Source organism: Arvicola amphibius, chromosome 6, assembly GCF_903992535.2.
Source record: "Arvicola amphibius chromosome 6, mArvAmp1.2, whole genome shotgun sequence".
NCBI lineage: Eukaryota > Metazoa > Chordata > Mammalia > Rodentia > Cricetidae > Arvicola > Arvicola amphibius.
Window position 1 is genome coordinate 49,195,809 of NC_052052.2, and position 23,167 is coordinate 49,218,975.

General features: G+C 40.2%; 1 protein-coding gene and 1 non-coding gene across 3 annotated transcripts in view; both read left to right on the forward strand.

The window, feature by feature from the left end:
• Positions 1 to 3,036: 3,036 nt before the first annotated feature.
• Positions 3,037 to 3,139, forward strand: LOC119818095. Its single transcript, XR_005286010.1, has one exon. It is a non-coding gene; the product is annotated as a U6 spliceosomal RNA (small nuclear RNA).
• Positions 3,140 to 3,250: 111 nt separating this feature from the next.
• The window catches only part of Tm2d1 (TM2 domain containing 1), a 33,947-nt gene continuing 14,030 nt past the window's right edge, over positions 3,251 to 23,167 (forward strand). For both annotated transcript variants that reach the window (XM_038333457.1, XM_038333458.1), the window contains exons 1-4: positions 3,251 to 3,432; positions 5,772 to 5,845; positions 14,261 to 14,369; positions 19,725 to 19,816. In XM_038333457.1, coding sequence (XP_038189385.1) covers positions 3,266 to 3,432; positions 5,772 to 5,845; positions 14,261 to 14,369; positions 19,725 to 19,816 — 442 coding nt within the window. In that variant the 5' untranslated portion in view covers positions 3,251 to 3,265. The remainder of the gene's footprint in view (positions 3,433 to 5,771; positions 5,846 to 14,260; positions 14,370 to 19,724; positions 19,817 to 23,167) is intronic.

Below are 23,167 nucleotides of genomic sequence, written 5' to 3' on the forward strand. Positions count from 1 at the left end.
AAAGGAGTGTCTAGCTATGATTCCAAGTTTTGAATCTCATAGGAGATATTGGTAGTGAAATGTAGAAGAGACAGTTTATTTTGTTTTATGAGAAGGACTCTGGTAAAGTTAGTTTTAGATCTTCCATGTGTCATTCAAGATTAAATATATTTGCCATGTAATAGTAGGTCTTGGAGCTGAGAAGATGGCTCAGTGGTTAAGAGTACTTGTGCTCTTGCAGAGGTCTGAGGTTCGAGTCCATGCTCTCAAATAGTGACTCCCAGCCACCCATAACACCAGGTCCAATGAAAAACAAAATGTGTGCACATGGTACACACATAAGCATGCAGGCAAAACATTCATATGTATAATATAAAAATAAATCTAAAAAACAGTTTAAAAAGAAGAGTAGGCTTTATTTTGTGTAGGGGTTGGGGGACGGGGTGGCGGGTGGCTGCATATGCCAGAATGGTTGCACCAGTCTGCATGTGGAGTCTGGGGATGAACCATGGGTTAACTCTTCAGGAGCCATCCACTGTTTTTGTGGGCTAGGCTCTCTTAATGAACCTGGAGCCAGTTAGGCTAGGCTGACTGTCCAGCAGGCCCCAGAGATCAGGAATCATCAGCCTGTCTCTGCCTCCTTAGTACTTGAATTAAAAGAATTACAAAAATGTTACCACTCCCCCAGGAGTTTGTTTTCCTAGCTCTTGGGGTTCAAACTCAGTTCCTTGTCCTTTTGAGATGAACACCTAACAAAAACACATTTCCCTAGCTGTGAACAGGCCTTAGGTAGTGATTCAGTTACTGCAGCAAAGTATGCAATAACAGTTGTGAAGCAGGAGTGTGCTTATAACATTAAATGATGCTCAGAATTAAATGATGTACTAAGGATAGAGAAGATTCCTGATGTCATTACCAAAGGAAAAGTTTCATGTATAGTCAAATACAAAAAAGATTTGAGTAACAATCTTGTATCTCATATACTGTTATAACAACAAAAATAGGTATTGGGTTGTTTTCTTAGACATTTGCTATGTACAAAATTAATCTTTAATGAATGAAGGTACATTTATATGAAATCTTATGGAAAATGTGGCTGACATGGTAATACCTATGCTTTATCCCAGAATTCATGAGGCAGAGGCAAGCAGCTCTCGCTGAGTCCCATGTCAGCCTGGTCTATCTAGTGAGTTCTAGGATAGCTAAGATACATAGCTAGGCTGCTATTCATACCCTTTGCTTTCAGTAGAAGTCTACAGAATTTTTTGTGTCACTTTATATGACAAAGAAACTTGGTGTTAAAAATAATGAGATTTCAGTTCTTATCAAATTTTCAGTAATGTAGCAGTCATGTGATCATGGTAATTCATGGGATCACTAGACTACAAAGAGAAAAGTTACCTCATTAACAGACAAATAACAGATTTAAGGGCATTCCGAAGAAGTGCTACATCTTCAATACTGTAATATGTCACCAATTCAAGAGTCAATTTTCTGTCCAAGAGATGCTGGAGACTAAGTCCCAAGACTTGTGCTTGCTAGGCAACTCCACACCTTCCCAGCTCAAGAGTTAAAGGTTTTAGAATTTCTTTGCAGTCTTATAGGAACCTTTTAATTCTTTCACATTTACATATCATAAAAGAGAATAAAGATAATCCTTAAAACCATAAAAATAGATTCCATAATGGGATTAATCAGCTAAGCATCAGCAGTTCTAAGTAATTGTTTTAAATCTGTACTAAAATTGATACACAGATCAGCAGTATTCTTGCACTCAGCAGGAAACCATCTAATTTTGACACAATTTCAATAAACCTGAACCACAAAACTGCTTCCTTTAGTCTTTTGGTTTTCTTTAAGTTGTATCTTAAAAGTCAACCAGAGCATTCCAAGTCCAAGTAGAAGTTAAACAAAAAGTTGCTTTCATCACCTTATAAGATGTGTGACTGATATTTTGATTCTTTTTTTTCCTTTCTTCTTTCTTCCTTTCTTTCTTCCTTCCTTCCTTCCTTCCTTCCTTCCTTCCTTCCTTCCTTCCTTCCTTCCTTCCTTCCTTTCTTTCTTTCTTTCTTTCTTTCTTTTTGGTGGTTTTTCAGGACAGGGTTTCTCTGTAGCTTTGGAGCCTGTCCTGGAACTAGCTCTTGCAGACCAGGCTGGCCTCGAACTCACAGAGATCCACCTGCCTCTGCCTCCCAAGTGCTGGGATTAAAGGTGTGCGCCACCACCGCCAGAAGAGGCCTTGGATCCCCTGGAACTGGAATTCCAGGAGGTCTTTAGCCACTATGTGGGCGCTGGGTACTAAACGGGTCCTCTGTAAGAACAGCAAATGTTCTCAACTCTAGAGCCATCTCTCCAATACCGATATTCTGATTTGTTTGTTTATTTATTTATTGTTTTTCGAAACAGGGTTTCCCTGTGTAGGTTTGACTGTTCTGGAAATCACTGTGTAGTGTGTTGACCTCGAACTCATAAAGATCCACCTGCCTCTGCCTCCTGAGAGCTGGGGTTAGGGGGTGTTTCGCACCACTGTCCCTCTGATTCTTAGCCTTGTACTTTATCTTACCTAGTAAGATACTAGGTAACTTTATCTTGTTACCTAGTTATCTTGTTAACTAGTCCTTTATCTTGTTACTCTGGTCAGAGGTGAACGTGTTTTCAGCGGCTTCTAGACGAACTAAACCCAAATTCTTCCAACCATAGGGAAAGCTCCATCCTTTGGGGCGTCCAATGGTGGTGCCCAAGAGAAGCACCTAGGTGAACACTGGGCCCTTCTCTTAGTACTTAAGTGCCTGTTGTGGCTCCTCACAAGGCAATTCGGGGAATTCTTACTGGGAAGGCCCCTAATTGTGCATTTATTATAATCATTTTATTTAATTTTATGTGTGTGCTACAGCACATGTGTGGAGGGAAGAGGACAATTTGTGGGAGTCAGTTTGCTCCTTTTACCTTGTGGGTCCTAGTGATTGAATTTAGATGTCAGGCTCAATCAAAACAAGTGCCTTTACCCACTGAGCTATCTCCCTAGCTTGGTGTTTTGTTTTGTTTTTTAATTCCCTTGCTTGCTTTGGCAACACATATACTAAAATTGGAACGATACAGAAATTAGCATGGCCCCTGTACAAGAGAACATACTTAAAAAAAAAAAAATCTCGCTAGTGTGACTGTGCCTGTGTACTCCAGTGAGCAGCCTTCCAAAGACCCAAGCTGCCCCATTGGAACCAGGCCCCTTTAAGGCCTTTCCTCATCTCGGAGGCGGAACCGGAAGCGCGAGGACGCGGTGCCCGTCATGGTGGCCGCCTGGCCCGCGGGTCGGGCTTCCCCAGCAGCGGGGCCTCCGGGCCTCCTTCGCACTCTGTGGCTCGTGACGGTCGCCGCGGGACATTGGGGGGCTGCTGCCTCCGGCGCCGTCGGGAGCGAGGAGACGCCCAAGTGTGAGGACCTCAGAGTGGGACAATATCCTCCGGAGAGCCGCCCCTTTCAGGCGCTCAGCAGGACCCGGCGCTTTTGGATGGGGACCGTGGCCTCGGCTGTGGCTCTAGGGACAATGGACCCCGGGAGGGTAAGAGGGCTGTGGAGACCGAGGGCTGAGCCCTGTGTACCTACCCTGGCCCGACCAGTGGTTGGCACTTCCCTTTCGGATGGGCTGTGTTTTTACCGGTGCGCTCGCTTATTCAAACGCACATCCCTGCTTTGTCCCAGGAACTGGAATTGCAAAAAACTGATAGACGCCTCCCTGAAAGTTCGCAGGTATTAAGGGAGACAAATATTACGAGGGAGCCAGTGCATGTTTCTCGATTGTCGTTAACGTTACATGTATCACCTCCAGCCATCTCCAGATGGACTGCCAGGCAATTGTGATCTTAGACAAATTATCATTTTATGTTTTAAAATAAGAGATCCTCTTAGATATTTTAAAGTAAAATTTATATTAATATTTTGGATTTTGAGTATAGTCACAGCGACTTTTCGACCTCTAACTCCTTTCAGATCCGCTTCAACCGTCCCACTCCCTCTTAACGCCCCCCCTCCCCACACACACCAAAAACAAAACAAAACAAAACAAAACCCTAGGGAGCCAGATCCCTGTTGCTCAGCTCCTCAGAGGTGTGGGCTATTCACTGAAGCTTGCATAGGTTGACCACACCCTTAAAACTATGACTGTCTGAGAAGCCATCCACTGGCAATAGTTCCTCAGTTAGGGATGGGGGCTCTTGAATGAGAAAATATTTATGTCTATTATGAATAAAACATGCTGGTATCAGGGACACCCAACTTAAGGGCATTTATATTAATTAGCACAGCACTTATGTTGTTATTTACAAATGACAAATCTGAATTAGGATTAGGTAAATTGTCTTATTACAACAGAATTGAAATAGAGGAACAAGGTGAAGTGTGTGTTATACTCAAGTCACTGTGTTTGAGCAGAACTGAGTACTGACACAATGCCTCAAACATTTGTCTACACATGCTCAAACCTGCAGAAGCAAGAAAGACTAGGAAAAATGTTAAAATTCAGAAATTCTATAACATCTGTATGCGAATTGAGGAGAGGCATCTATTAGACTTTCACAGGCTATGTCAGAATTTGCTAATCCCAACAAGCACAGAGTTTCTGACATACTGAGTTTAGCCTTGTCTTAGGAAAAACATGAGTGTCCTAATAAGTGAATGAGCCTGTAGAACTCTGCACACTGTCTTCATGGCCTGACTAAAGATGGGATTTCCAGGAGTGACTTAGAAGCCCTAAGAAAGGGTCGAGCCGTGACTAGAGACATCTTGGATGTTCCACACCTACTCCATGGGAGTGTGAATCGTAACGTCTGTAGACAGTAAAACTTAAAAACATTCTCACTGGTTTCGCACCTAGCAGAGGGGTTTTCAGAAACTTAAAATCCTACTGAAGTCACTGACCATGTGAAAAACAGCCACCTTCCTGCAGTCAGATGTAAGTGTCCCAGGCTTGGAATCAGGATACCTGGTTTGGCTGCCTGTCTTCTACATGGCTGGATAAGCCACTCAAAGTTTGACCCTTAGCTGTGCCTTTGTGGCATAGGAATAACAAATGGTGTCTTCCTTGCCTCTTTGTATTACATGAAATTAAGTATGAATTGGTTGAATCCAGAGCTCTGGAAACTGATTTGCTTTTAAACTTAAAATAATTTTGTCAGGGTTTGTATTTATTTATTTATTTATTTATTATTTATTTATTTATTTTAGTTTTTTGAGAGAGGATTTCCCTGTGTATCCCTGGCTATCCTGGAACTCAGAGATCTACCTGCTTCTGCCTCTCCTAGCGCTGGGATTAAAGACATGAGCCCACACCGCTGGGCGAGATTATTAATTTGATTGTTGCTTTGTGTTTATTCCCTAATTTGTTGTTCTCTGAAGATGGCATCACCTGCTAGAACTTTTGGTAGAAATTTATTTTATATGACTTTCCTAATTTGGTTTTCACCTATTACCTAAGCAACACTAAAAGTGTATTTAGGTTTGTTTTTTTTTGTTTTGAAACTGGGTCTCTCTATACAGCCTTTGCTGTTCTGGAACTCACTCCTGTTAAACAGGCTGACCTTGACTTTGCAGAGATCCACAAGCCTTTGCCTCCCAAATGCTGGGATTAAAGGACTGCATCCCCACACCAGGTTTAAAAGTGTTTTTGTATCTGAATTTGTTGACTAGTGCAAACTCAAAATCCGTCTTTTCATGTGAAATCAATAGGAGTTATAAGACATTTAAAACATACTATTTTATGCTAGAAGTGTAATTCAAATTTCCTTAACTTTTTAAACATATATTTGTAAAGAACCAAAAATAAACGATGCTACGCAAGAACCAGTTAACTGTACAAACTACACAGCTCATGGTAAGATTTCCAGAATCGTTTCTTTAAAATATTTTATAAGATTTTTAACTACTTCAAAGAGTAATGCATAAGCCCTAAGGGTAATTATTAAATATGCTTTATGTTGTGTTAGACATGATTGTTTAGTTTTCAGAACTATTTAGATTTGGAAACTGTTTAAAAATTGTGAACATTCAACTAATTGATTAGTTAATTTACTCATTAATTTTGGTGCTTGGGATTGAACCTAGGGATTCTTGCATGCTCTTCCAGAGTTATAGCCAGTGTTACTCTTTAAGTTAAAAAGCAATTTTAATTAATTTATAAACTGGGGTGTTTTCTATTATTTAATACTTATTTAAAACTTTAGAATCAGCTTATTTATCTCATGTTTTTAAATTTTTATTTAAGTTTATTTTTACTTGATATATGAAACATAGCTATTGAACATATTGTATGATGAAATGTTTGGGGGTACATGTATAATACTTAAATCACAATAAGCATATCTTTCTCTTTAAATAGTTTTAGTTTTTTACTTCCCAAGCTTTGTTACAGAAATCTAAATATAGTTCTTTAGTCAGGGTTTTGTTGTTGTTTTGTTTCCATCTCTTTTTAAGACAACGTCTCACTGTGTAAGCCTCAGATTCACAGGAATCTTCCCGCCTCTGCCTCCCCAGCGCTGGGGTTAAAGGTGTGTGCTGCCAGCTGTCTTAGTCACTGCTCTATTGCTGTGAAGAGACAGCGATGGCCAAGGCGACATTCACTGGGGGCTTCCTTGTGGTTTTACAGGTTTAGTCCATTATTAGGGCAGGGACATGGCAGCACAGACGGCACTGGAGCCATAGCAGAGAGCTACATCCAGATCCACAGGCAGGGAGCATGGCGTTGGGCCTCAAATCCCAACAAGACCATATCTAATCCTTCTCAGATAGTGCCGCTTCCTGATTACTAAGCATTCAAATATGTGAGCCTATGGGGTGGGGTATTTTTATTCAAAGTACCACAGGTGCCCAGCTAGTTAGGACTTTTATATGTTCCATTTTCTTATTTAAAAATTTTGAAAACTTTTATGTGTATGTGTCTGAGTAGATGTATATGTACTATATGCATGCAGGAAGCTGTGGAAGTCAAAAGAGAGGATTGGATCCCCTGGAACTGGAGTTACCAGTGGGTATAGGTGCTGGGAATATGCAATACACGTGTGCTGAGGTCAGGAGACCCTGCCCTAGCCAGTTCCCGCTTTTTACCCTGTTCCAGGTGTCAAGCCAAGGTGACTTGGCAGCAACTGTGCTTACTCACTGAGCCATCTGCCCACCCTTGGACATGTGGCTTTGTTTTTGTTTTTGTTTCGGTTTTTCAAGGTAGGGCTTCTCTGTGTCGTAGCACTAGCTGTCCTGGAACTAACTCTTGTAGACCAGGCTGGCCTCGAACTCACAAAGATCCGCCTGCCTCTGCCTCCCAAGTGCTGGGATTAAAGGCGTGCACTACCACTGTCTGGCTGATCATGGCAACTCTTATAAAGGAGCCATTTAATTGGGAGTGTGCTTATAGTTTCAGAAGTTTAGTTCATTATCATCATGACTGGGAGCATGACGACACACAGGCAGACATGGTGCTGGAGAAGGGCTGAGACTTCTACATTGTGATCAGCAGCAGCAAAAGAGAAGTAGACCTAGTAGGGAATTCTGAAACCTCACAGCCTACCCCAGCATTCTGGAGGCAGAGGTAGGTGGATCTTTACATTTGAGCCCAGCCTGGTCCACAGAACAAATTCTAAGACAGGCAGGGCTACACAGAAAAGCGCTATCTCAAAAAAAAAAAAAAAAAAAAAACAAAAAAAAAAAAACCCACAAAAAAAACACAAAACCAAACAGACAAGAGAAAAAAGAATTATAATTAGACTAAAAGACTACTGCCTTGTCTTTTGAAGACCTGACTTTAGATAGTCTGCAGACAGAGCTAACAAGACTGTATAACAAGGAAATGTGTCCCACATGTGTTAGTTTTCGTCACTGGGGTAACATATCTGGGTTAAAAATTGAAATGAGGAAAGATTTGTTTTTGATTCATGGTTTTGGAAGTTTCAGTCCAGGCCTGGCTTATAGTGATATTTTGTTTTGTAATCTAACAAATAAAGCTTGCCTGAAGATCAGAGTGCACAGCTAAACCACTAGTTAACCATAGAGGTCAAGCAGTGGTGGCACACACTTTTAATCCCAGCTCTTGGGTGACAGAGTCAGATGGATCGCTGTGAGTTCAAGGCTACCTTGGACTATGTAAGATTGAGTTTGTCTATAAAGAAACAGAGCTCACACAAAGGTGGTCCCAGCACTTGGTATCATATCATACACCTTTAATCCTAGCACTAAGAAGGTAGAGACAGGAGTAATATGGCTGGGTGGAGAGAGGAATATAAGGTAGGAGGACATAGAAGCTTAGATGCAGTCTGAAGATTCAGTCTGAGGATACAATCTGAAGTTTCATAGAGCGTTCAGTCTGAAAATTCATGAAGACAAGATTGCCCTTTTGGTGTGATGTAGAGGTAAAAGCTATGGCTGGTTGTTTCTTCTCTGATCTTCGGGGAAGCTTTATTTGTTAGTATCACTACACTGGCTGGCTCCCTTGCTTTTAGGCTTGTGGTAAGACAGAAACACTATAATGGAAAGGCTTGCTAGAGGAAAATTGCTCATTATTTTGGCAGCCAGGAAGCAAAGAAAGGACAGGCTGGAGATAAGGATAGTCAAAGCCTTGCCCAGTGACCTATGTCCTCCACCAGGTCCCACCCCTTGGAGCCCTAAGGAAGTCTGACACTGAGCTTACATTAAACTGTTGGACTTTAGTTTTGCTTTGATTTGTGACTGTGGCCTGATTCCTTCCTCTTGGAGTAAGAAACTAGCTTATGTTTGATTTTACAGAGACTTACAGTTGAGATGTTTGGGGTACCTTAGATAGACTATAGTTATTTTAGAGACTGAGTATTTGACACAGCTAGACTTGTTTTTGAAGAGGGAATCTCAGTTGATAAATGCCCCCACCAGATCAGCCTATGGTGGATTTTCTTGATTAATAATGGATATGGGAAGGCCCAGTTCTCTGTGGGCCATGCAGGGTGAGAAAGCCATGAGGAAGAGCTGTAAGCAGCACTCTTCATGGTCTCTGGATCAACTCCTGCCTCCAGGTTGCTACCCTGCTTGAGTTCCTGTCCTGACTTCCCTCTGTGGTGGGCTGTGCTGTGGAACTGTAAGCTGAAGTAAACCCTCTCCTCCCGTGATGATCTTGGTTGGTGTTTTATCTCAGTGGACGCTCTTAGCTGAGACAGTGGATGTGAAAGTGCAGCCGCACCCATGCCACAGCATGTATGTGGAGCTCATGGGCAGTTTTGTAGCATTGCTTCTAACCTTCCGTCTTTACGTGTGCTCTTGAGGCTCGGAATTTGAAATTGAAATCAAAGTGTTTCCAGATCCCTGTCCTCTCAGACTCTAAGAGCACACTCACTTCCTTTTCCTCCTTTTGTATTTCTGATGTTAGCCAGTGTGGTTGTTTGAAAGAAAATGGCTCCCAAAAGAAGTGGCACTATTAGGAGGTGTGGCCTTATTGCAGTGGGTGTGGTTTGTTGGAGGAAGTGTGTCACTGTGAAGGTGTGCTTCAAGGTCTCATATCTGCTAAACTCACACCCAGTAAGACAGGCCACTTCCTGTCACCTGCAAGATGTAGGACTCTCAGCTACTTCTCCAACACCATATCTGCCTGCAGACCTCCTTGTCCCACTGTGATGTTGGTGGACTGAACCTCTGGAGTGTAAGCAAGCCACCTCAGTTGAATGTTTTCCTTTATAAGAGTTGCTGTGGTCATGGAGTCTCTCCACAGCAAAAGAAGCCCTAGCACAGCAACGGATTCTTATCATTCCTTGTCTAGCAATTGCATCAACTCAGTCCTTGCTTCCACCTCCATACAGCATCCTCCCTGTGTGCCTTCATATCCTCTGTCCATGTAGCCAGTTTTTTTGTTGTTTTGTGCGTGTGTTGGTTTTATTTTCGTTGTATGTTTTTTTGGTCTATTTGAACAGTATTTCACTATGTAGCCTTGACTAGTGTAGCTCTCACTGTGTAGACCAGGCTGGTCTTGAACTCACAGAGATCCATCTGCCTCTCTGCCTCCCCAATGCTGGCATTAAAAGTGTGTGCCACCGTGCCTGGCCATTTTCTTTTTTATATAAAAAGTTAGTACCTACTCTAATAATGTCATCTTAACTTGATAACTCTGCCAAGAACCTATTTTCAAATAAGATCCCATTTTTAAGGCATAATTTAGTCTATAACAAATGCTATTATATATGTATTTTTTTCTAAAATGGGAGGTTTGTTTGTTTGTTTGTTTGTTTGTTTTTCTCAAAACAGAGTCCCTCTATATCACCCTGGCTCTCCTGGAACTGACTTGGTAGACCAGGTTGGCCTTGAACTCACAGTAGATCCAGGTGCTGGGATTAAAGCATGCGTTACCACCACCAGGCAGAAATAAGTTTTCTTAATTTTACAAAAGATCCTTTTCAAAGATGATGATGACCATCAAATTTTCAATTTTATTTTAAATAATACTATAGCATTGTAATTTTAATACAGAATTTAATGTGCTGGAAACTACATTTTTCTAGCTATTTAAATTCATAATGAAAAATTTCAAATGCCAGATATGTGAAGCTTTAAAAAAATGATTTAGGAATGAATGGTGAGAGCAAAAAAATTTTCTTTTCTTTTTTTTTTTTTTGACGGGGTTTCTTTGTGCAACAGTCCTACTGTTCCTGGAACTCACTTTGTAGATCAGGCTGGTCTCAGACTCAGTGAGATCCACCTGACTCTGCTTCCCAAGTACTTAGATTAAAAGCATGTACCACCACTGCCTGGCTGAGAACAAAACTTTTTGAAGAGTATCAATCTCAATTTGAGAGGGGTTCATGTAGAGGAGACTGGTCTCGAGCTTGCTGTGTAGCCAGGAGGATGGCTTTGAACTTCTGATCTTCCTGCCTCTACTTTCTGGGTACAGGGGTTTGCAGGGATATGCTACCACGTTTGTTTTGTTATCTTTGGATTGGATAATTCATTGTTTGGGGTGTCTAGTAGTGTCTGTAGCTACTATTCACCATGCTAGTAGCAGCTCTCCTGTGATAATAACCAAAGTGCCTTCAAGAATTACCTGATGCCTTCTAGGGAGCAAAATCACCTTAATTAAGAATTATTGATCTAGAGGGCTGGAGAAAGAGCTCAGCGGTTAAGAGCACTGACTGTTCTTCCTAAGGACTCGGGTTCAATACTCAGCACCGACATGGCACCTCACAACTGTCTGTAACTCCAATTCCAGGGGATCTGATACCTTCATACCAATGCACATAAAATAAAGTTAAATAAATTATTAAAAAAAGAATTATTGATCTAAGCCAGACATGGTGGCTTACATTTATAAACAATCCTAAATCTTGGAGCCTGAGGCAGGAGGATTATGAGTCTGGTTGCAGATTGGTATCTTATCTCAAGAAATAAAAACCAAAAGACATAAAATTACTGATCTATCCATGTGTATCCATGACCTGCCTATAATTCTGGCACTCAAAGGCTGAGGCCAGCCTGTGGTACATACAAAGATTTAGTATTCTCTTTTGCTCTTGCTCACTCTTGGAAGATTGAATCAAGGGCCCTGCTCATACTAGTCAAGTACTGTACTGCTGGCTATCCCCTGCCCTTTGTATACCTGCCTTGTGTATAACTGTCCAAATCATAACAATACCACGATTCTTAAAACTACAGCATTACTAGTCACCATCCCAGGGTTTTCCGTAGCATTAGAACTTAATAACCTTACAACCGACCTCTCACCAAACAAATCCTTGCCTGTCAATCTATTCTCAACTTCCCTAGGTTACTCCCCGATAATTATACACTGAATCTACCCACCAAAACACAACATAAGCTTTAAAACAGCCCTACCCTACTAGTCCTAGTCTGACTCGAGAAAGCAATTCCCTCTATCTTCCACACCTCCACCTTCACAACCTTAAGCAACCAGAAAGGCACGTATACCTTGCTGTGAATCTGGAGTCATAGTGAAAGCAGCTATATGGAAAAACAATTGTTTTATGAGCATTTTTATTGAAGGCTTTTCCTATTATACTCGGTATCCTTTAAATCATGATACAGAACATGTAAACTGCAGTGGTTTACAGGTGAGTTGATGTGTTTTCTTTTAGTTGTGTAATTATAAAGCTTTGGCCTTAACTACAAGCAGTCTTGATTACAGTCTCTCTTCTTAGCAAAATAGGCTAATGTAATTACTTCTTTACTTTCTTCTCCTTCATTTTATATGATAGCTTTTAATTGAATTGAATCTGTGTCTTTTATCTTGAGTGCCAACTTGATTTAGATTTTTAAAGTACATTAAATAAAAAGCTTATGGATTGTGTGGTTTGAACTGTGAGGATTCCAAGAGATTTCTGGATGTCTCCTAGAGTTTTATGACACTGCTTTCTCTTTCTTTTTAAAGATATTTATTTTATTTTATTAAGATAGGGTTTCTGTGTGTAGTAGCCCTAGCTGTCCTGGAACTAGTTTTTGTGGACCAGGCTGGCCTCGAACTCACAGAGGTCCTCCTGCCTCTGCCTCACGAGTTAAAGGTGTGCACCACCACCACTGTTTTCATGTACTACTCTGGCCTCAAAACAAAACAAAGTCTGATTTGTTAAAAGCCTTAGAATAATTACAAACCAAATAGAAAATATTTTCCTTTCATAATAGAGCCATAAAGTCTTTGTGTATTTTATTGTGCAAAGTTCTAGTTTTAGCATTAAAACTAAAGTAAGCCAAAACCCAGAGAACTATGATTGTTGGTGGTAATTATAGAGGTAAACTTTTGCTAAAACTACCCTAAAATATTAGTACTTTTAACATTCACTGAGAGGCTCTGTCTGAGTAGTTGAGTGCATGCCTACTATGCCTTAGGCCCCAGATTTAATCCTTAGTAGCACGTGCATGTGCACACAGATGTTGAAGAAGAAAATCTCTTCAGCTAGGCATGGCATCACACGTCTTGGGATGGGAAGGTGGGAAAATGAAGGGCTTCAACGTCAGCCTTGGCCAACGTGCAAGCAATTTGACGCCAGTCTGGGCTTCAGGAGACCTGGTCTCAGGCAAACAAATAATATATGGTACATAGTTTTATATATTTAACCACAGTAGTCCTGTGATGCAGGTGATCTTAGTGTTATTTTTATGTACAAGGAATTCAAAGGCTGAAAGAGACAAAAATAACCCAGATAAGGTCATCCTTACTTCAACGTTCTTTACACCAGGAAGCTGTGACACTTTTAGGACAGTGTCTGCCTGGCACACAGTAACATCTGTACTACCAATTTATTGTGTCTTGGGTTGTGAGTGTGGATTGATATTGCTAAATGCTGAAATAACACTGTATCAAGACCTAGAAGGAGTCAAGACCCAAATACGTTTATGGAAGCCATTGTCTACAGTACAGTAGTACCAGTTACTTGCCTTGTTGCTATGTTGAAATACCTGATAAACAGATAAAGGAAGGGGATGTTTTCCCTCAGTGTCAGGTGGCACAGGCAGGAGCAGGAGGCAGCAGATGGTTATGTCCACAGTGAGGAAGCAGCAGCGAATGCTGGTGCTCAGCTCACTGTGTCCTTCTCCGTCAGTCTACAGTCCCAGCCTCAGGAGTGGTGTTGCCCCCATTTAGAATGGTCTTCCCTAGAGAGGTAGCCTTAATTCAGAGAATTCCTCAGATATGCACAGAACTTTGTTTCTATTGCAGTCAAGATTAGCCATCACGAATAATATAAGATGGAGATATAAACCATAGATTATGTTAAAATAAATTGATAATTGTCAAATATATTGCTAACAAAAATTTAAGTATGTATCTTAGAGTGGAAATTTTTTTTTTTTTTTTTTTTTTTTTTTTTTTTTTTTTTGGTTTTTCGAGACAGGGTTTCTCTGTGGCTTTTGGTGCCTGTCCTGGAACTAGCTCTTGTAGACCAGGCTGGCCTCGAACTCACAGAGATCCGCCTGACTCTGCCTCCCGAGTGCTGGGATTAAAGGCGTGCGCCACCACCGCCCGGCCGGAAATTTTTTTTTTTAAAAAAAGTAATACTTTGCAGTTCTTTTGTCATCAGAGGCAAAGACTGAACTAGATGGGCCATGCACACATCTAAAACAGTGTGGTGATGTTTATATTATTGCATGAAGAGACCACTATCATGTTTATCTTTCATATACGTGCATTACATATATATAATGTAATTCTTTAACTTCTAGTCTAGGTTAAAGCCTTCTGTCACATATTACAATGGGAAGTAGTTTGTTATAATGTTATAAGTTCTTCTGTGCTTTGCCAATCTTGAGGGAAAAAATTCACTTTTTCTGTCTTTAGTTCCATGTTTTCCAGCACCCAACATAATTTGTAAAGATTTCAGCGGCAATGAAACACATTTTACTGGAAATGAAGTTGGTTTTCTCAAGCCCATAGCTTGCCGAAATGTGTAAGTACATTACTGAAAATTAAAATGTTGTATTTTGATTTCATGGAGTGAAAGATAAAAGAAGGAGAGTCCTGCAATTATAATTCATATCTTCTTGCTTATGTTGGCAACCTTCAGTTTTAGTTTAGAAGCACAGTTCCCCAGCCAGGAATGGCTTAACTTGTGAGATAACAAAAGATTAAAGTTGACTCAGGCCTTATGAAGTGAGTTTATACCATCAAGTGAGTTATGGATAAGTTCCGTTTTCAAAATTTGAATACAAATAGGCATTTAGATATTGTAGCAGAAAACTATTGTTGGTTGTTTGTACACTAGGTCAGTTACTTTCCTCACTGCTGTGACAAAAGCAGCCTAAACATTGGTTTACTTTAGCCGACAGCCTGAAGGGAACAGGTCAGCACTGCAAAGATGGCATGGAGGCAGGAGCTGGAGGCAGCTGGTCTCATTGTGTTCATAGGCAGGAAGCAGGAGAGTGAAAGCAGAGCTGGGCTCAGTTTGCCTTCTTTTTATCCAGTCCAGGACCCAAGCCCGTGGAATGTGCTATCCACACTTAGGGTGGGTTTTCGTACTCCAGTCCAGACTAGAAACTCGTCACCAGAGGTTTGCTCTAGGTAACTCTGTATCCTGTCAGGTTGAGGGCACTAGCCGTCACACTGGTTTCTCTTTTTGTAACAGCTGAATGGCAACATTAGGCAGACAGAATTCAGAAGCTGGGTGAGTGTGGGATAGTAAAGGAACAGTTTCAATTTGAGAACTTTTAGAAACCTTACATTCAATTTCTCTATTATGAACTAAAGACATAATTTTTTTCCACCTTTTTCATTCCTGGCATCATATTTATATATGTGTTATATATGTTATAAATGTAAGTGGTTCTGTTTTATCTGATGGCACATATTTGCAGTCATGTTAAGACATAACTAATATTTGGATTTTTCCACAGCTTTTTTCCAGAATCCTTAGAAAAGATTAGCAAAATAAAAATTGTTTCCTGGCGTGTAGATATCATTTGCTCAGTTTTTAAATTATAGATTGGTATTTCTACCTTACACATTTCAAATGACAGAACAGGTAATGTTAGCGCTGGCATGAGAAAACCACGATAGCCCTTAACACGGCTAGCGCACTCGTCTGTTGAGAGTCCCAGCTTGCTCAGGTCGGACCTTAAGTTACTGCCTGCCAAGGTAACTGTGCTCTGCTAGCTAGTCAGTCTGCATTTTCTTACAGTGTCTCAGGGTAGGTTGGACTGAGAGAGGCTGAGATATGCTAAATATGGTTACAAGGCATGGATGTCAGTTTTGATCATGAATATAATCATTAGGGAAAATAGACACTCCAAGTCTACCAGCCAATTTATTCCCCTTTCATAGTCAAATCAGCACATCCCAAATATAATTTTTGATGAGCATTGAATCAAAACATGTGATTCCATTAGTGGATAGTTTTAGTGTACGAGTTACACACTTAGCATGTCCTATATCAGGATTTATAGTGTGTGTGTAACAAGGCCAGCTGTGAATAGCCTCACTGGCAAACTTCATTTGCTGGGTATTCCCTTTCCATTGGCATGTTTTGATTTTCCTACTCTTGCTAACATATTTTTGAAAATATACAATATTAATACTCAATTAAGTTCTTTTTCAGTATTACAGCCATAAACACACTCTGTAATATAGTCTCCAGAAACTGGAGTTTGGTAACCATATCTATTGATTACTAAGCCATTCAACTATTTATACTGGTCATCTATATTAGTTGGAACAGACTAAATTGCTATAAATTTCAGTAGTTTAGCATAATAAGAGTTATTTTTCATTCATGATGTGGTCTAGTTGGGTTATGATATGAACAAGTGCGGGTGGTCCCATGAAGCCATGCAGGGCCCAGCTTTTTCATGGCTTTACTTCCTCTAGAGTCCTTTCCATTCAGACAGTAGATGAGAGAGAGGTGAGGGAACCCTCTGTAAGTTTATTTGAAGGATGAAATTCAGAAATAGCACATACTTCGGCCTTCTTTCCATTGACCAAAACACAGTTATGGCTGCATTCAATCGCAAGGTCAGCTGGGACACGAAGTTCACCTGATATGAAAATTAGAAATGGTTTGGTGAATATCTAGGCAGGCTCTGCCCTACCCAGTTGTTCTTCAGCATGATTTGCATACATAGCTAATTGCTTTTGTATTTCATTCCCTTTACCCACCACACTTCTAAAGAATTGTTTCTGTAATACTCGTCAACTGTTAAACATTCTGTGTAGCACCATACTGGAATTTGCCAGCAATTCTTATTTCCCTATCAAATGCTATTTATAGTCCGTATTAAAATCACTCTAAAACATTGGCTATTTTCTTCTTTTTAAATGCCTTCTTTCCTTGGTTTCTCATATAAACTCAAATATTTAAGAAACCTTTTATCACTATACCTTAGCTTCTTTTTTTCTTGATATTTATTCCATTTTTATCTCTTTCTCCTCTCTCTCTCTCTCTCTCTGTGTGTGTGTGTGTGTGTGTGTGAGTGTGTGTATGTGTGTACACATACATGTAAGTGCCTGTGGAGGCCAGAAGAGGCATTGGATCCCCTGGAGCTAGAGATACAGGTAGTTGGGAGTTGTTTTATGTGGGTACTGAGAATTGAACTTCTATCATCTACGAGGGCAATGGTGTTCTTAACTACTGAGCCATCTCTAGCCCCTGTAGGTTCTTTCTTAAATGTTACTATCCTCCAAGCAATATCCTTAGTCCTTTATTTTGTTTGTTTGTTTGTTTATGAAGCAGAATTGGAGTTTCATAAGAAAATGCTTAAGGAAGATTTAAGCAAGGGCATGTGGCACGTAGGGGCAGGGCACAGTAGTATGTGCTCGAGATTAGGCTCAGGCTTCTTAAGAGAGTCCTGTTTACATGTGATCATTATGATATCTAAAACAGAACATGGTGTTTTTTACTTGTCTCAATGAATGGCACCCATTCTACCCAGTTTTTTAAGCATAGGCATTGTTCCAGTACTTTGGGGGCAGAGGAAGGAGGAAGTTTGAGGCCAGCCTAGACTGTGTGGTGAGACCCTATCTCAGAAACAAAACAAAACAGAAAAGCCAATCAGAACTTTAGAGTCATTTTCTCATTTCCCCTTAATCTCCATGTTAAGTCTGATTGCTTCTGCTTTCTTAGTATCTGCTGGTTTTCTTCACTTCTTGTTTCTCCTGGTCTCATACTCACCGTGTAGCTAAGATTGATCTTTTGATCCTGATCCCTTGCTTCCATCCTTCAAATGCTGGGATGATGGCCTGGTAGGACCACATGCACTCCCAGTCTCATGCTCAGTATTTCCTGTATGTTTGTAAACTAACTGTTTAATCTGTCTGTAGCCTAGATTTACTTACATAAATCTACACTGCAGTCACTTTTTCTCGTTGGACTTTCTTTGGACCACCAGCTTAGCCTTTATCTTAGGCTTATTCCCAACTAGCTCCTATAACTTAAATTAACCTGTTTCTACTCATCTACGTTCTGCCACATGGCTTTTTCTCTCTCCTCCATTCTGTACGTTTGTCTTCCTCAGTGTCGGCTGCATCTCCTATGGTCCTAAATTCTAACCCTGAGTTCCTCTCTCTCCCCTGAAGCCCTGTCTAGTTTCTCGTGCCTAGCTATCGGTCATTTAGCTCTTTATTAAATCAATCAGAAGGAACCTTAGGCAGAGATGCATCTTTATAATGTACAAAAGATTATCCCACAGCACCACACCTGTATGTTCAGCTGATTTTTATTTAACACTATTTGTGTATCTTACGGACACGTCAAATTCACATGTCCAAACTAAATTTTGATTTCCCTCTCAAGAACCATCCATCTGCATTCTTTCCCAACTCCTTCAACTTCCTAATGCTTAGGAGAAACTTTGGAGTGCTATTATTGCTTGTCTTTCTTCCTTTTCATTCCTTTCCTTTCCTTTCTTTCCTTTCTTTTTCATGCCCTAAATTTAACAGATAAGAACATTGAATTGGCTGCGGGATGGTGGTGCATACCTTTAATCGCAGCACTTGGGAGGCAGAGGCAGGTGGATCTCAGTGAGTTTGAGGTCAGCCTGGTCTACAGAATGAGTTATAAGATAGCCAGGACACAGATACACAGAGAAAAACCCGTCTCAAAAAAAAAGAAGAAGAAAGATAAAGGTTGAAGTGCACACACTTTTGAACATACTCAGAACCCGGTCATTCTCAGCACTTCTTCTGCTGTTACTCAGTCACGCCATTATTAATTCTCACCTGAGTATTTAAAGCATTCAAACATTTTGTCCTTGTGCTCAAAGAAAATATATTAGCATATATTCAGTCCCCAGTTCCTCTCAACTGAAAACATACATTTCCCATACCACTGTTTTTGGGCTTGGCTGTATTGCCTAATTTGGCTTAAGGTTAATAGGCAAGAAACATGTAGAGGCTTAAGGGTGTTTATGAGATTCAGTTTTCCTTTTGTATTTTGATGAGATAATCCTGAAAAGAACTTGCCCCAGGTGTCAGCCACGTTTACAGCTTGAGCCTCAGAAGTCTCAGTTTCAGCCTGAGACTGAAGTGAATCTGTAGCCTATAATAAAGTTCCGGGCCCCTCAGCCCAGGTGCAGTCTGCTGAACCACACCAGTCTGCCGTGCGTAGTGTGAGGATAATAGCTTACTGCTGGAGGCCATGGGGTTCGGGAGTTTGTTTTTTGATATGCTTGTGACATCAGTCCACTAATACTCTATTGCAATCTGTTTTTAGCATGACAGCCACAGTATTTGAAAGTGTAAAGCAGATCCTGTCACAGCTGGGAATCCTGTGGTAGCTTCCACGTCTCAGAGTGAGAACTGGAGTTGGTGCACAGGTGCTGCACCCTCCCGTCCCTGCCCTGGTCTGCCACCCTGACTCCATACAGCCTTGCAGCAGCTGCTTCTTCCCTCAGACACTGCCTGGCTTAACTGGTCCCTAGGTCTTTGCTCACACGTCACTATCTCACCACCCAGATTAAGTAGCCCCCAGCGTTCTGGACTTTGTATATACCCTGGTATTTTGGATTCAGTAAACATCTGCTCTACCTTTTCTTGTTTTGTAATATCTGTAACCTAACAAACTGTACAATTAGATTTTTAAATGTTTGGGTTTTTGCTTACTGCCACTAAAATGTAAGTCTCTGAGGGACAGGCATCTATGTTGCTTTTATTCATTAATATATACCATAAGCTGAGAACAGTGTTAGTTACACAGCCTCCAGAAAACAAATGGGTGAACACTAAACAAATAAGTAATAGTGTGTATGTTGGTTTTCTAAAATGTTCACATGTTGGCAGTGCATGGCTGTGATACTCAGATTTTAATTCTGTGCAGAAATGGCTATTCATACAAAGTGGCAGTTGCGTTATCTCTTTTTTTGGGATGGCTGGGAGCAGATCGATTTTACCTTGGATACCCCGCCTTAGGTGAGTATGCTTCCTCCTAAAACGGAAAAAAGAAAGAAAATCCTTGCAAAACTTGTTTAGAGTTTTTGTTAAATGAATATATGCCTATGGTTTAAATCTCTCTGTGTTTAAGATTCATGTGAGTTGAGTGGGTACATTCTTCTTTTAGTTGAGAGTGTTCAGTTCTGCAGTTGAGCTAAAGCAGGCAATACTGACCTTTCCTGTGTGTTCACCTTTTGGACAACTTTTTAGGGTGAAGGGTTGTCACTTGACTGGAACTGTTGTGCTATGCTAGACACAGCGGCTGTGCAGTAAGTGTGTGTGTGAGTGTGTGTTCTTTCTCCCTGAAAGAGTGTCCTTTGCCAGAGGCATCACTGTTGCCCGAATATAGAAGCAACTGCTCTCAGGACAGGTTGGTGTTTTGGTGATCACCATGAACTTGGAGGAGAGTCTTCATCAGCTGTTAAGACCCTCTCCATCCCTCCACCATAGCTGTACATTTCCCTTTTGCCATGGTTTTTCTAATGCTTAAGGAATCTTTTATGTTGGACCATAAGTTTTGTTAAACAGCATTTTCATATGCTTACCTATATTTAAGCCTTACAACTCTCTATGTTTATCACCCTCTTTAAATCCTCTTTAGCAGTAGGGAAATTCACCAGAATGAGGATTTACTGAGCCAAGAGGCTTTGCTGTATTCTGTGACATATTTGTTATAATCTTTCTTTTAGAGATAAGGAAATTGTCATGAGATTATGAGATATATCCAAGGATATTTAGCTTAATATGCACCCAAATTTTCTGTCTTTGGCGATCATGCTTTACTTACTGTAAGTTTCTACGTGCATATTGAACAAATGTAAAGTTTTTGAATGCTTTTGCTTCCCAACTGGCAACCTAGACTTTCCATGTTACTACCACAGAGAGCAAAGAGGAGTCTTCTCTGTGGGGTTGGTGCCAGGTATGTTTCTGTTACCTGTGTTTGAAATTAAATGTTACAGTACATAAATAAAAGTCGGTGTTGACTTAGTAAACAAAGAAAATAAAGCTGGGCATGGTGGCGCATACCTTTTATTCCAGCAATTGGGAGGCAGAGGCAGTGGGTCTCTGTGAGTTTAAGACCAGCCTGGTCTACACTATGAGCTCCTGGATAGCCAGGGCTACATAGAGAGAACTTATCTGAAAAAAAAAAAAAAGCAAACAAAAAAAAAAACCCAAAAACAACAAACAACAAAAAAAAGGAAATAGCTACAAGTTGGCAAGATGGCTTACCAGGCACCTAGGTCTTCTGCTCTAGTCCATTGTTACTATGACTCTAAGCTGAAATGAAGTATGATAATACTTCCACCATTATTCTTTTTGCTGAGGAAAGCTTTGGCTGTCTGGGTTTTTTTTTTTGTGTGTGTGTGTGCTTTCATATGAATTTAGAGGTTTTTTTTTCTTTTCTGGAGCTAGGGAGATGGATCAGCAGGTAAATTGCTTTCTGTGCAGGCATGAGGCAAGAGTCTAGATCCTCAGCACCTACGTAAAAGCTGGACAAAGCAAGGCATACCTGCAACCCCAGGGAGTAGGGGTAGAAGGGCAGTGGGTTGGGGTGGGATGGACATAAATATATCCCTGGGGCATATTGGCCATCCAGTCTAGTTGAAATGGTGAGTTCCAGACTCAGCAAGAGACCCAGGTTCAAAAGATAGAACAAGAACCATTAGAGGAAGACACCTGGTGTTAACTTTGTCCTCCACGTGTATACTCATAGTTGAGCAGACTACGTATGCACACACTACACACACATGCAGAGAACACATGGTTTTGTTGTTGTTGGTTTTTTTTTCTTTCTGTTTTTGTGAAAAACTACATGGTGGTGTTTTATTGGGATTACATGGACTATTTAGATTATTTTTGGTAAGATGTCCTCTTTCACAATTTTAATTCTTTCAGTCCCTGAGCATAGGATGTTTTTTTCTCTTCTAGTATCTCCTAGTATTTTCTTTAGTGTTTTAAGTTTTCATTGAACAGGTCATATACTCTCCTGGTTAGGCCTATTTAAAGGATATTTCACTTTTTGTTGAGGCAGTTGAAAATGGAGTTATGTTGATTTTTTTCTCAACATGTCAGTTACTAGAATTCAGGAAGACTTAATTTTCTATATTAATTTTGCGTAGCTAAAACTGACCTTGAACTCCTAATCTTCCTACTTCCCTTTGCATATTCTACCATTGTGAGCCACCACAAGTGACTCTGTTAATTTTGAATACTGTCACTTTTCTGAAACTGTTTCTTAGAGTTTTCTGGGTAGAGTGTGTAGGGTTGTTTATGTATAGAATCATATGATCTGTAATAAAGGATGCTTTGATATCTTCATTTTCTATTTGTTCCCCCATTATTTCCTGCTCTTCTTGTCTTACTGTTCTAAGACTTTTAAGTACTGTATTGACTAACACGGGGAAAATGAGCACCCTTGTTTTGTCCCTGAACCAGTGCAAGTGCTTAAATTCCTCCATTTCCAATGATGTTGACTGTAGTTTTGCCATAAAAAGTTTTGCTAACTTTTATTGTGTTGATACATTGTCTTCATTCCTAATCTCTCTATAGGACTTTTATCATAAAGGGATGTTGATTATGTTAAGACCTTTTCTAAATCTATTGATGTGATTTTGTGATTTCTTATAGTCATGGATTTATATATGTCGAACCATTCTTGCATTATTGTTATGAAGTCATCTTGATCATGGTGAATAATCTTTTTGATGTGTTCTTGATTAGTCTGCATGCATTTTATTGAGCATTTTTGCTTCTGTTCATCAGGGAGATTGATCTTTATTTGTTGTTATACCTTCACCTGGTGGCAGGGTAATATTAGCTTTGTAGAAATAATTCAGATGTGTTCCTTTGTTTTCTGTTTCATGGAGTAATTTGAGAAGGATTGGTTTTAAGATTATTTTTATTTTATATGTATGAGTGTTTTGCCAAAATGTATGTATATGTACAGTGTATATACCAGGTGCCCTTGGAGGTTAGATCTTCTGGGACTAGACTTGTAAATGCTTATGAAACAGCATATGGATCTTCAGAACTAAACCTGGGTCATCTTCAAGAGCAGTCAGTGCTCTTAATTGATAAAAAAAAATTCTTCCCTCAAACTCAAGGAAATTTGTAGGATTAAAGATGTGCACAACCACTCTTGATTTTAACTATAGAGATATAAACAGGAGCTTAAAAAATCTAGGATGAATTATAGATATTTGAGTTACTAGTCAAATTTTGGATGTTGTGTATTGTTCTTGTTTTTGTATTTTTTTTCAAGGTAGGTGTTCTCTGTGTAGTTCTGGCTGTCCTAGAACTAACTCTGTAGACCAGCCTGAACTCACAAAG